Here is a 14887-nt window from a genome sequence, read left to right as displayed (position 1 = left end):
AGTCTGGATTGAAAAATCCACACTCCAAACTCACTTTACTTGGAAAAATACTGCCTGGTGGAAAATTGACCTCTGTCTGGATGAAAATCCGAATTCAAAACTCTTCATAATGCTCTCAGTGGAAAATCGACTCTGTCTGGATGAAAATCCAGACAAAAATCCACAGTCACTTGTCACAAAACATCCTGGTGGAAAATCGACCCAGGCATGGAATTATCCTCAACGTTGTCCGCACTTTAGTCCACACTCCAGTCCGCACTCTTGGGGGAAAATCGATGGCAGACTGGATAAATCCTGACATTTAGCCAAATTTTAGCACTCCCAGGGGAAAATCGACTTGGGTATGGATAAACAGTGGTGGAAAATAACAACCAGTATGGATTTCAAGGGAAACCCATGTGTAGTGTGGATTTTGAGTGGGGGAATGGGTTGGGTAGTCTGGAATGTGAGGGGAAAAACACCTCTAGCATGGAATTTGACCCTTTTACGCTTGGAATATGGATTTCCCTTTAGATTTTAACATTTTAACCACTCAAAATCACTTAGAAACATTAAATTTAGATTGGACGTAGGCAAATTTTCCAAAAATATGAGCAAAACGCTAGGAAAATATTGGAATAAAGTGCGAAATCAATTTAAATAATACCTTAGGAGTGAGAAAACAACTCCAAAAGGTCTGTGAATACCTTGGCACTTTAAAATCACTGATGCGCGTGTTTAAAAACACGTTAACGCCCAAAAGGTCAAACACTTGGACAAAATTTAGGATCATTAAAATATCAACTTTTGCAACTTGATCCTATAACTTCAAAAACCCTAGACGGCACTAGGCATGATCAAAACTCCGAGACTCGAGCACGGGAAATGCAAAATTGCCCACTAAGCAGCCAAAACCCTAACCTAACAACGTAGAAAGCCGGAAAAGAGGGGGTCCCTGTTAGCAATGGGGCGATGTGTGAAAAGGTCACAACACAACCCCCTTCACCTCTTTCTCCAATAATGTTCCACGTACTTTCTCATAACTTGGGCCCTTATACCCTCTTGGAGCTTCATTAACACTTTTCAACATTTGCTTCCAATATGGGGAGCAGAGAACATTGAAAGCCAACCCATTTGCATATATGCACCTTGCTACATCTTGGTTAGGAATGTTTCTACTCTCATTTTGAAATGCGGTTTCTAAAGGCCCCTTTGTTCTTTTGTGTGTCAAGGGTGGTTCACTTTCAAGTTCATTTGTGGAAAAGAAGGGGTGGTCTTCTACTACAACATCGGGATTAGATGGGGCTTGCATTCCCCTTGTTTTCTTTGGTGCGGTTTGATTCAATCTACGGGCTTCTCTCTCTTCTGCCTCCTCATGCTCCCTAATATATTTCTTCACTGTTTCATTTGGTATAGGTTTACCATCTTTTCCAGGGCATTTTTTGATGCCTCTTCCTTTTATTCCACACAAATGGCCTACCACTCGATAATATGAACTATTACGTTCAATATCACATCCTTGGCATCTCCAATGGAATTCCCCACCTCCTGGAAGTGGGTTTAAAATGTCAACATACTTCCATAAGGGAGAACTTGGATAAGCACTAGTGGTATGATGTGATTTGTTGGAATCACAAGGGGACTTACACTTGATGATTGAACGTCTGATTTGCTAGAATCACGAGTCCTATTTACTAACTGGAAGACAAACAAATGGCAAAAGATGCAAGGTTCAGGAAGTCTACTCTACTACCTAGAATGCGAGAAGATGGATGAATGACTAGGTGGAGTCCTACTGGGCTGGGTCTCACCATCAAGCTGAACAATTCAACACCAACTCAGTGCGATCTTCTAAGGGATGCTTCCAATATGTTCAAATCGTACACCATCTGACACTGATCACCATTCAAGATAATGCATGAAACAATAGACGTGTAACGACTTAAGATTAAGCTCATTTTATTCCAGTTGACCACGCAAGGCGCACTTACCATCAGCAAGAGGCTAGTGGTTTGGATTAGACGGATTCCACATAGGTGCATTCAACAATTTCGTTCATTCGATCTAATCATCTACCATCTAGAATTGAAGATTCAACAAGAAACCATGCATATTGCAAGAAACGACACACTTCACCATTACTTCAATGAAAATGGAGTTTATTTACAATCAATGGCAACAATTTCTTGCCTTGTCCGCCTATTCTACTCTAATTGCTATTCTATCAACTGACTACTCACCTTCTAACTATTGACTAACTATTTTCTATTCGCCTTTACAAATGAAGAGCCGGGGTTTATATAGTGCCCTTAATACAATTCAATGGCTAAGATCAATTTGAGATCAATGGCCAAGATTCTACAATGAAAACCCTAATCAGGGTTTGTTACAACAAACTCAATTCTGACCAATGAAATAATTGTATTAATTGGACACATGTCTTCTTTGGAATATTCGACCAATGGATAGCTGGGGTAGGTACATTGAAGTTTGTGCCATCTCCCATGAGTCAGGTACATTGAATCTGGACACGCCGAGGTGGACCAATCCGACTGGAGGAGTGATGACTGGGATGCCACCTTGTTCGACACTTGTAACTTGGTAGATATTCAATTTGATGTTGCTGAGAAGCTAGCTTTAATTAACTCTTTTGAAACTATCTGCTTCTTCAACGAACCCTTGCTCTGACTTCTTTTGTCTTTGATGTGCAGGATGATAATGTACCTCGCCTTGGAATGATGGATCGGAAGAGGTTATTCCTGATGATGCTTGACCGAAGAAGGCCGTCCTTGTCGATGTTAGACTGGAGGAGGTCGCCCTTGTCCTGACTTGATCTTCTTTGATGAGGGTCCGCTAAGTAGTTGATTTTCCGACTCCGGGGTCGCCATTTGATGCCTACACAACGATTAAAGTTAGTCTTTGAGCATCAAACCTTAAAGCATAGAATTTAGGATCTTCCAAGAGAATGATTTAAGATATTAATTTGAAAAAGACATGATAAATCAAGAATTATACATTTTCAAATTAATTATGAATGGAAATTGGATTTTCAAGACTTAGACTTCACAAAATTGCTATGAAATCACAATAAGTCTTGAATAAGAACTTCAAAAAATTCTTCATACCTCCTCCTTTGAAAGCCTAACTATACAACCTTTGAAAATGATGAAAGAAGACCAGATTTTGCTGGACAAGGGTTGAATTGTGGTCTTCCCTTTGGATGAATTACGCCTCCATTAGCCTCCAAAAGAGCTTCTCCTTCTTTAGCCTCCAACACTTAGCAAAATTTCGCCTCCACTCTGCTGGATTTCGCTCCTCAAATTGCTCCTCAATTTCACACTTAGAAGGATGAATGAATGATTTGAAACTTGAAGCAATACTCCCCCATTATATAGAGCGCTCACCCAACTCAACCATCAGGCCGACCTAGTTTTTTAATAATAAAATAAGATAAAATCCCACCTAAAAGGAGGCCGACTTGCTTGTAAAAGCAAATAAATGCTCTTGAGCGCTCACCTTTATTTTTTTTAAATTTCAAAATTAATTACAAGGCCTTAAAGGTGGATTTTTTAATTATTTCAAGGCCTAAAAATTAATTTATTAAATTTCCAATGCCTCAATTAATGCGCATTTAATTCAACCTCCCAAATGTCTTGAATTTGGCAAATTTGGCGAAATTTGGGAATATCAAGGTTTGTTTGAGGCTTAGTGAAGTTTCTTCAAGATTTCGCCTTGGACCCTGTGGAAGGGCCAGGAGCGATTTTCAATTTTAGGCCAAAATTTCACCTTAGTTTGATCATTAAACTCCTTCAAGACGATCTCCAGGGTTCATTCACCTCCATCACTGGGCTAGCTCATCAAAAATTTGAAGGAAACATTACATTTTTGGGAATTTCGCTCTGGACCCTTTGGAAGGGTCAGGAGCGATTTTTCATAATTGGGCTCAAAATTTCATCTTCCAAAGTTCAAAAAACCTCTTCAAGGCATCTCAAATGGGCTTTTTCATTGCATTCCAAACTTAGTCTCATTCAAAACTTGGAGAAAAAGGTGGATTTAGGGTTTTTCGTCCTGGACCCTCTGGAAGGGTCAGGAGCGATTTTTCCTCCTTGGGCTTACTCTTTCATCAACTTTTCTTGAATCCACCCCTCAAGGCTAGGCAAAGGTCTTCTTCTTTCACTCCATCCAAGCTTGGTTCGTTCCTGCAAGGCAAAATAGGGGATTTTGAGATTTTCGCCCTGGACCCTTTGGAAGTGTCAGGAGCGATTTTTAGGTTTTAGGCCTATTTTCCAATCCTTTCATCCTCAAATCACTTCCATGGCATAAAACATCTTGCCTTACTCCCCTTCAAGTCATAAAAACCAAAATCTCATCTTGAAATGCAAGGAAAATAGGAGGATTTGGAAATTTCGCCCTGGACCCTCTGGAAGGGTCAGAAGCGAATTTGCCTTTGGGCAACAAAATTTGCATCTTTAGCAATCTAACCCAACTTCAAGGCAATTCAAATGTCATTTTACACCCATGTCTAAGTTTGGCCTTGCTCAAACTTTGGAGGAAAAGGTGGGTTTTAGAATTTTCGCCCTGGACCCTCCGGAAAGGTCAGGAGCGATTTTCAAGTTTTGAGCATGCTCCTCCATCCTTTCAACTTCAATTCACCTTCAAGGCTAAAAACCACTTCTCTTTTCACGTTCAACCCAAGATTCACTTGATTTCGCAAGAGCAAATAGGTGTTTGAAGAATTTTCACCCTGGACCCTCTGGAAGGGTCAGGAGCGAATTTGCCTTCTTTGTCCAAAATTCATCATTCTGCATGCTTCCAAATCTTCAAATGTATCAAGTGACGTCCAATCTTCATTCCAAAAGACCCTGCACATAAAAATTTAGCCAAAATTAGTGACAAATAAGCTCAAATAAGATTTTCGCTCTGGACCCTCTGGAAGGGTCAAGAGCGAAATCTTCATCCCAGGCTAAACTGCTCAATTTTTAAGTTCCAAACCACTTCACAAGGCAAAATTAGACCACTTTCCAAGTTAGGAACAAGGTTTCAAGCTCAAACAAGGTGGCAAATGGAGTTTATGATGAATTTCGCTCTGGACCCTCTGGAAGGGTCAGGAGTGAAATTCCTAATCTTGGCCAAAATTCTGACTTTATTTTCACATTTTTCCATCCAAACAAGTGTTTTGCCCTCAAAGATGCCTGGGAACGAGTTGGTTCTAAGTTTGGGTCAAACTAGAATGTCATATGGAGATTTTTGCTCTGGACCCTTCGGAAGGGCTAGGAGCGAAATTCGCTTTGGACCCTCTGGAAGGGTCAGGAGCGAAATTTTGACAATTTTAAACTCTCCGTCAGGACTATTTTATGGAATATAACATTAAAGTATAAGTGCTTATACTTCAAGTTATATTCCATATATACTTTCAGGATGTTTGAGAGTGGTTTCAGACCTCCAAGAGTTATATTGCAAAATCTAGTTTTTGGAGGATTCTTCAGTTTTCCAGACTTAGTCAAATTTCAGGATTAGGACATTCTAGACTTAGCCAAATTTCAGGGTCAGGACATTCCAGACTTAGCCAAATTTCAGGGTAAGGACATTCCAGACTTAGCCAAATCTCAGGATCAGGACAATCCAGACTTAGCCAAATTTCAGGGTCAGGACATTCCAGACTTCATCACTCACCAACTTGACCTAACTCAAGCAGAACCTGCTATCCAGGTGATCCCCTTGGCGACACTCGAAAGTTAAAGGCTAACAGACAAAACCCTAAAAGACCTAAAAAACAAACCCTAGAAAGCAAAAAAGAAGGGGTCCCCATTTGCAATGGGGCGATGTGTGAAATGGTCACAACACAATGGAGGAAGAGATAGATGCCATTCTAGTTCCTATGGCAAGAAATAACATAAACATATTCAAAAACCAAAAAAAATAATGAAAAACAATTAATGTTTCATGTTTGACAATTTGTGAAACAAAAATAGTTGGAAAAAAATGTTAAAAAACCTACCTCTTGTAGCCAATGGGAGCTTGCAAATGTATGGAAATGATGCTGCAACACTTGTTAAAGCTTCAAAAATCAGTCTTCAACTCTTCCTATTTGATCTTGGAAGCCAAACTTTGTTCATCCTTTCTTCAACCTGCTGTCAAAAAACTTTTGTTTGCAACACAAATGAGGAGAAATGAGCCAAGATTATGTTTTAGAAGTCACTTTTAGGGTATAAAATTAACTTTTTATATGGTGGATTCCAAAAAAAATTAAAATTTGCATAAAATATGCCTTTTTGGGCCGCCCAGTCGCCCGGGTTCGACCTGGGTCCGCCCGGGTTCGACCTGGTTCAATCTTGGTCCACCCGGGTTCAAGCCAGGTCGAACCCCAACTAGGAAACATGAACCTTGGTCGAACCAAGGCCGGACCGGACACGAACCAGGGACCCTGACTGTACCGGATCCGAACCAGGGGGGTCTAGGGGCGAACCCAGTAAGCTAGTAAAACAGCGATCAAGTTGAAATATGATTAAAAAAAAACCAACCAAACCCTGACCTGTTGTCAGAAATGGTCTCCTAAACTGCAGTGGCTGTCTTAAGAATCAGATTGCCAAAGCTTTTCCTTGGATTAACTAAAATAATCATTATGCTGTTGTAACTTTTAACCATGCTCAGCTTCAAACATATATTAAGTGGCCTCCTTGGTTAATATTTTATTCTAAACCAACAGCAAATAGCAAAAGGGAGTGGCAGATTTAATCTAATTAATATCTTTCAAAAGGGACATGGTTGCTTGGAATATCCATGCAATTATATAATTACTGACCAAAAATTAATCAATCTGCACCTATTTCTTCTTTGTTTTTTTCTATAATATTTAATTGCTGATTTCACCTTGCATTTTGCCCTATAAATTTTCAAACTTATTGTATATTTTAATTTTCAAATTGAATTTGATGAAGCCCAATTGTAATCTCAGAATGTAATTACTAAATCGATTTGTAGGGTTTAGTCTAGGTTTAGTTTTGAAGAGGGAACATTTCAATCCTCCCTTCCGAAGATTGCTTGCCCTCAAGCAATTGCAAATTAGGATGTTGAAGAATTTTTGCACCCTCCCATGTGGTATCCTCTTAAGGAAGATCTTTCCATCAGACTAGATGTTCTGTCATTGTATTGTTCCTTAGCTTTCTTTCTTTGAAATTTATAATAGCCTCAGGAATCAAAGTCAGTTTTCCTTTATGTGCTTGTTCAATATTTAATATTTCAATAATGTTGGAATCTTGAGTTATGTTATGCGCAGCTTAGCACTTTCTAGATGATATCAAACATATGGGAAGAGATTTGGTAATCCCAAGTTTATAGCTTCTATTTCCATGGTTGAATACTAATTTACTACTGCCATCTTTACGGCAGGCATTCCATTGGTTTACAAATTGTTCTAGTTGTACTGGTATCACCCTCTGAACCCCCCTCACATAGGAAATATTCTAAAGTGGCATAAAAATCGTTTCTTGCGGGAGCTTCTTTAGCATCCCTTATCCTCTGGCAAGCCTGCCATAATTTTTCTTTTCCTTTTATCTGAGTTAGCACATGTGCCACTTCGTGTGAAATCCCAAGACCCTTCTTGTAAATGTATACACAATTTTCATGCTTCGACAACCTACTGACAACTGATGTCTTATCTAACTCTCTACCAGAACCATGTGTAATAAAGTATAGGCATGGTGAAGACCATGTTGTATGCTGCATGATAGGCAGGTAGCTTGGAACATCTAATGGCAGTGCCTCGTATCTTTTTATAATTGCTAGATTCCCAGCATTGACATGTCACGGAACGGATCATTTACTTCAAGGGCGTCTCTAACATTTTTAATAGGGCTCAAATCATTTTTGGCTAGCTTGCATATTGGAAGTAGCAATTGCCCCTTTTAAAGTATTTTGCTTCATCTATGGTTAGACCTTTAGAAGCTTGTCTACAGTTGGACCTTCAGAAGCTTGTCTATGGTTAGACCTTCGTTTATGCATAGATTGCAACTGCATCCTTCCAAAAGCTGTACTGGTCCTCGTATGTTTTTTATAATTGCTAGATTCCTATGGTTAGACCTTTATAAGCTTGTCTACAGTTGGACCTTCAGAAGCTTGTCTACGGTTAGACCTTCGTATATGCATAGATTGCAACTGCATCCTTCCAAAAGATGTACTGGTCCTCGTATGTTTTTTTTAATTGCTAGATTCCCAGCATTGACAAATGTCATGAACCAAATCATTCACTTCAAGGGCATCTCTAACATTTTTTATAGGGCTCAAATTGACATCATTTTTGGCTAGCTTGCATACTGGAAGTAGCAATCGCCCCTTTTTAAGTAATGTTTTGCTTCGTTAATGGTTAGACCTTCAGAAGCTTGTCTATGGTTAGACCTTCGTCTATGGATATATTGCAACTGCATGCTTCCAAAAGCTGTACTGGTTCCTTAGCCTTGTGAATGGCCTTTTCCCCAGATTTGTTCTCGAACTGATTACAAGTGTTATCCATATCAATGGTTGAATACTTTAAAATAGTTCTTAAGACTTGTAAAATTGGAAAAAACAATAACCAAAGGTACATTCTGGAGTCTTCATAGAAACATGGGCTAATTTGTTTCCATTTGTTTTCTAAGTGGCTAATTTGATTTTTGATATCTTATAAAATATTAAGATATCAGCAGGAGATCCATTGATTAAAACAGAGAATTTTGAACTTCTGTAGCCCTCATTCACCTAGGTTTTTTAGCCTTCTCCAAATCCAAATTCTCTAATACTTTGTTTCATGAATTGCCAGTCTACTTTTTCATATGACTCATTAATCCAGTTAACATAATTATAATTTTTTTGCAAAATCTAACCTAATTACAGACTACATTTTTCATAAAAACTTAGGGTAATGTGTTTTAGATCATTTTTCTGATCAGCTAATCTAATTTCTAATATCTTCTAAAAAATAATCAATCAAGAAAAATATAATCCATTAAAAACTTGGCTGATCTGTTTTGGTATATTTGCTATTGGTAATTGGCTAATTTAAGTTCTTAAAATTTTATGCAGAGAATTAGTTGATCAGAAACAAATCTCATTTTTAGCTTGGCTGATGTGTTGGAATATTTGCGAATTTCTGAAAATTATATGGAAAATTAGCCAATTTGCAATATAATAGCCAATTTAAATTTCTTGTACATGAGTAAAAGGCCTGTTATAGTCTTTTAATTCATTACAGAAATTTAGTTCATATTGAGTAACATTTCTCACAGATTGTGCTCATCTTGTATAGTTTTTTGTACAGTAGTCCATTTGCTTGTACCGTGATTAGTTGACCTTACTTCAGGCTCATGCTACTAGAGGTATTGTAGAAAGGAAATAGGGGATACATTTTTCTTTTGAAATTAAAACCACAACACTATCTACAAGCATCCTCTATGCAAGCCATCGCTATTTCAAAGTTAGTTTGCACTCTATTGATCATCTTAGAAATTTTGTCACTGTGCTTAAGTTACTATTTTGCCATCCTCCTTGTGTATTTCTATTGAATCATATTGGATATATGGCTTTGATGTTTCTAAAATAATGCACAGAAATGTTCTAACCTTTAGGTGAGTTGTTGAAATGATAAATTGTGCAGGAGCTATTGCTGCAACATTTGTGTGTCCACTGGATGTCATCAAGACAAGGCTGCAAGTCCATGGATTACCTAAGCAGAGTCAGGCTGGTGTTAAAGGTATGGTGGTTAATTATTTTCTCACAATCGTTGTAACTAGTTCTCATTCTGTCTGCAAAGAATGGTAATCTGTTTTAATGAATCTGCTAGTCTGGTAGTTTGTCACTGGTGATCCCCCTTCCTTGCAAGTGCAAATAAAGGTAACCTACTCACGATTATAACATATAGGTTACAGCTTGTTTTGATGACACATCTGTAGGCTAATTTTTGACTTTAATTTATGTCAAATGAAATAGGACCCTACTAAATGGTATCACGCCTTCAATTTTGGTTAGGGTGCTATCCTATCTGTCAGGCAGGTTAAAGGAGACATTTTGCCAAATTCAAGTCAAGTGGAGAACTTCTTGCTTCATTCCTAGCTAGCATTCCATTCATTGAACAAATCCGGGTCTTCTGTTCATTCAATTTGAGGGGAAAAGCTGTTTTGTCGGGCATAGTTAAGTGTCAATATATTGCTTTTTAGAATTCTATGACCTAGGATAGAGAGAAATTCTTAAAATGTTCAAATGTTGCTAATATAGGAGTCTCTCATAGTATTTGACAATCAATGCATTACAAAGGCAGTCCATTGATTCCCTATGCCTTACTCATATATTAGTTTGTACCTTTAAAATATATTTAAGTGCATTTTTATGCTGACTGCTTAATTGTGGGATGGTTTATACATCAATTACCCTAGCTAGTGCCTAATGATATAGGTTTTGATATTATATTCACTGCTTCCTAACACTCGTTGATGTCTTAATACGGCATATTGAATTTTAAGGTGCTATAATGTATGCCATACTTGTGCTTATCAATACCTTTATATACAAATTATTTCTCGTAGCAGTGCTGTTGTATATTCTTTAGTGTAATCTTTTCATTCCTTTTCTCATGCCATACTTCCATTTGCAGTCTTTAATTTATACTGCTTTCGAAAATTTTTCAGCTGTCTCCATAACTGGACTCTACTGCCTGAAATGATGTCTTGCATGCTTGTTGCAGAATGCCACTGTACAGTTGTTAAGGATTTATGAACTTAAGTATGACGTGAAAGGGTTTTTTGCACTGCTATCATGCACTATCTCTACTAGCAAGCTTTACATGTGAACTATATTTGCCTGACCTTTAGGAGGAAGCTCTTGACACAATTTTAGACTTATAATATCTATTCACACCAAGTTTATGTTACAGTAATTTTTATTAGATAATATACACCAATATAGTTGAAACTTAAACCTTAATACATGTACTCAGATTTCTATTTGTTCTTTCTAAAGCAATTATTTTTGGCTCTATGTTTGAACTTTGAAGCAGTAATGATTCTTTTTCCAATGGATGAAAGCAGGCAGCCTTGTTCTTAGTAGTCTGGAGAAAATATTCCATAATGAAGGTTTCAGGGGCATGTACCGTGGGCTTTCACCAACAGTTCTTGCGCTGCTCCCAAATTGGGCGGTGAGTTTATTTGACACGTTCATTGCCAAGTTTATTTGACACGTTTATTGCCAAGTTTATTTGACACATTTATTGTCATGCCCCGATTTTGTATTAACAAATTAGATTAATAAACAAAACCATACACATCCTAAGGTGATAATGTATATGCAAACCTGACAACATTAGTATTTAATATTCTTTTAAATCAACTGTTTGAAAGATAAATTGGATTAATTGTCATAAAGTAATAAACATGTATTAGTAGTGGCAGACCAGATCTGACGCATGTCAGATCTGTCTGCCTTTGCAACAATTAAATAGATCACTAATGTATGCCGCGATGTGAATGTTGAAAATATTAGTTGTTAGTTAACACATTAATGAAGAGGCACGATTTGTCTAAAGGGAAGGTGCGAATTGGTCTGGTTTAAATCCTTAAAACAATATCTGAAGGCTTAAGGGCTTGGATCTGACTACTTGAGGGAAGCCTTTGAGTTTGGTGTCAAAGCAACCTGTCTCCGCCTTGTATCTTCTCTCAGACTGGGCACATAATAAGACTGGCATGTTACTGATGATTTATTAATATTCACAATACTTAGCATCTTATGTTTACCTCTCGAATTAAGTTAAAAATTAAAAATTTTACATTACTTTCAATTCTTGTACAATGAACATAGTATAATGATGACTAAATTGGTAAAACTTACTCGGGGACATTACATTTATTGCCATTGCTTTCATTTCTGTTTTGCATAGAAAATCACAAAAGGACTAGTATGGACTGCAAGGGCCTCATGATGGAATGTGTTGATTTGTGATTTATATAAATGCCAGAGAAAGAAAATTAAATGTAAAATTTCATAGCTTCATGGAAAACTTTGGTACTGACCTTATGGGCAAATAAATAGCTTTAATTAAACAGGGAACTTTGGCCTGGCCTATATAAACTTTAGTCACCAAAATTATTACAAAGTTGATATACCATAATTTTGAAAACCAAACATAAATTAAAGAAAAATGTGAATGTATTTCAGAAACTGAAGCTGTCTACTGATAATATTGAATGCCACCTCCTGGAACAGTTTCTAATTCATATCTCAAGTCAATTGGTTAACTTATAGTTAACGATGACTTAAATTGAAATGCACTCTGACTTTGAGAGTCTTTTCTTAAATCCCAATTTTGCTGTGACTTTTTCACTGACCTGTAGAAAGAACTTATTCAGTTAAAGCCAAGCATTACAAACTTGTAATCATGCTATTGTCAAATAGAAAATTTCGAAATTGTGTGCATCATTGGTCTTCTTTTACTTGTGTTTAAAGCCACATAGGAGCACTAGTAGTTAGCAGATATTTTAGTGTTGAGCTTTTTTATTGTTGAGGTTTCTAAGAGGAAATTGTACAAGTAGTTTTTTTTAGTGTTCAGAACTTGATACCAGAAGTTTCAGAAACTAAGTAGGATATATTTTAACTGTAAGGCATTCCTATATCTTCAAGAGGTGTTAGCAATAATGTGAAATTGTAAACCAGGTTAGTAGGGTCTTGACGATTGTATGAAACCAAATTGTAATTCAGAGCTTCAACAATATGGATGCTTATCCAAATCACAAAGTGCAAACTAGTAATATACACCAAAGAAAACAATGATTGGTGTTTTACTCCAGGAATTTATAAAAAAAACATTTCTGTGCATTAAGCTTTGAAAGTAATAATATCATCAACTTTAATCTTTTATCATCAATTAATTTTTAGATTTAAAATATGACATCGTTATTTTCTCTTTCAGTAGGTAAGGATTTCTTACATGCTAAGTCACCAGGTTTGCCGAATTTTGTGGTTGAAGTTCGAAATTCGACGAACATTTAAAAAATGTATGAAGTTCGTTAAAATTCGTCGCTAAATTCATACGGAGCATTATTTATTAGGTTTTTTCAGAACAAAATTCCTCTTGCTTGCGGCTAGGGCACAACATATTCTTCAAGGCGTGACAATAGAGAAACGGTGGGTGAGAGGAGATGTTTTACGCAACGAGCTATGCCACCATGGGATCAGTCTGCTCGAAGTCGCGATAGCTGTCATGATCTTGGCTTAGCTTTCATTTGTTCCACGGGTGCTCTCTCTCCCGTCACTTTCATTCGTTCCCGCTACTGCTCTCTCTCCCGTCGTGACATAATCTGGAGTTTTTTAAGTTTTCTTATATTTAGTTGATTTAAAACCTTTTCATTCAATAAAGGTATCCCCTCGCCACCCACCCGTCTAAGCCCTCCTTCCTGACTGGTGCCGCTTTTGAACATAATTCTTTGGCGGTTGCCATTGGGTCTGGATCTGGGGTTAGCTACCCATCGTGATCATGAGCAAGAAACCGGTGCAGGCCTCTAGTTAAATTTTTTTTAAAACATACATTTAATATTTTAATAATTTACATATATTAAAAAATTAATATTATTTTATTTATATTAACATTTAATATATTTAAACTTAATATTACTTATTTATTTTTATTTTTATTTATATATTAATATTTAATAGTAATTAAACATATTTAAATATTTGAATTTAATTTTGGAGCTTATCAACTTTAATATAATATTATTTTAAACTTTAGTATTAATAAATTATAATTTTGTGAATACATTATTTATATTTTAAAAAATAAATAAATTATATAAGGTGAATTTAATGTCGAATTTTTTTTCTGAATTTTTGCCGAACTTCATCCGAAATTTAAGGTTGCCGAACTCGAATTCGAATTTGAACCTGGTGACTTAGCTTATATGTAATGCCATTTTTTCTCATTTTACGAATTGTACCACTGTTATTGTCTTCTAAATTTCTTTTTTTGCCTTCCATAATTCTTTTCAAGTCTTTTTCCAGATAATGCTGAATACATTCTTTTTCTTTAGTTATTGAGAAGTTTGAGTCAAGATCATAAAAATAGATGAATAGATCACACAGTAAAGAACACTCACTTAAAATGGGCATTGGTGTACTACATAATGTGTCCACAGCTCTATTAATTTCAAGGACTCAAGATACAGCTTTCCATAACACTAAGTACAAAGTTCCATCCATGGCTCTTCATATATAATCCAAGGGTTAAGGTATGTAGGCATGGTCGGTGAAAAAGGTACTTGTATGATACAAGTTTGTAGGTTGTCAGTGGAGATAAGATTGGTCAATGGATGGCATTATTACATGACAGGTGTCACACTTTCATTGTCCAACTTGTTTAGAGCTTTTGCATTAAGCTGTATCATGTATTATGCATTGTTGTCTCGGAGACATTGACTTTAATGTTCAGTGAATTGGTGAAATATGAGCCCAAACACTGATCAGCCAGAGAAAAATTGATAACAGTCAACATTAATGACTGTAGTGAGAAGCTCTCTCATTGTGCATTCACAAAATTAATGTATGAAATCAACTTTCTTTTGAGCCATGCACATTTTTCTTCCTTACATTCACAGTTTATCATTATTTTTTGGACAGGTAAGTGAGGGTTCTATTGGGGTTCTCGCCTTTGGAAAAATTGAAAACATACCAAATTCAACCAGAGATGGTGGAGAACATGCTGGAACAAAAACTGAAGTTTCACCTGTGAAGCTTGACTACTAAATAGACAACTCTGCCTCAAAGGACATAAACTAGAAAAATGCTATTACAAAAAATAGCCTGAGGCCCAGATCAGCTTTGAACAAAAAGACTTAATTGACTACCATTTGGGCTTTATCAGCTGGACCTGACCCTGACTCAGCAGAAAATTTCT

General features: G+C 36.7%; 1 protein-coding gene across 1 annotated transcript in view; it reads left to right on the top strand.

Moving 5' to 3' along the window:
* Positions 1-14887, top strand: part of LOC131063258 (nicotinamide adenine dinucleotide transporter 1, chloroplastic) — a 121170-nt gene that overhangs the window by 31297 nt on the left and 74986 nt on the right. Inside the window, exons 2-3 of the mRNA XM_057997046.2 lie at positions 9608-9703; positions 11034-11140. Of these exons, the coding sequence (XP_057853029.1) occupies positions 9608-9703; positions 11034-11140 (203 nt within the window). The remainder of the gene's footprint in view (positions 1-9607; positions 9704-11033; positions 11141-14887) is intronic.

The sequence above is a fragment of the Cryptomeria japonica genome, chromosome 9 (assembly GCF_030272615.1).
Source record: "Cryptomeria japonica chromosome 9, Sugi_1.0, whole genome shotgun sequence".
NCBI classification, from domain to species: Eukaryota; Viridiplantae; Streptophyta; class Pinopsida; order Cupressales; family Cupressaceae; genus Cryptomeria; species Cryptomeria japonica.
This window is presented reverse-complemented; position numbering and strand designations above follow the sequence as displayed.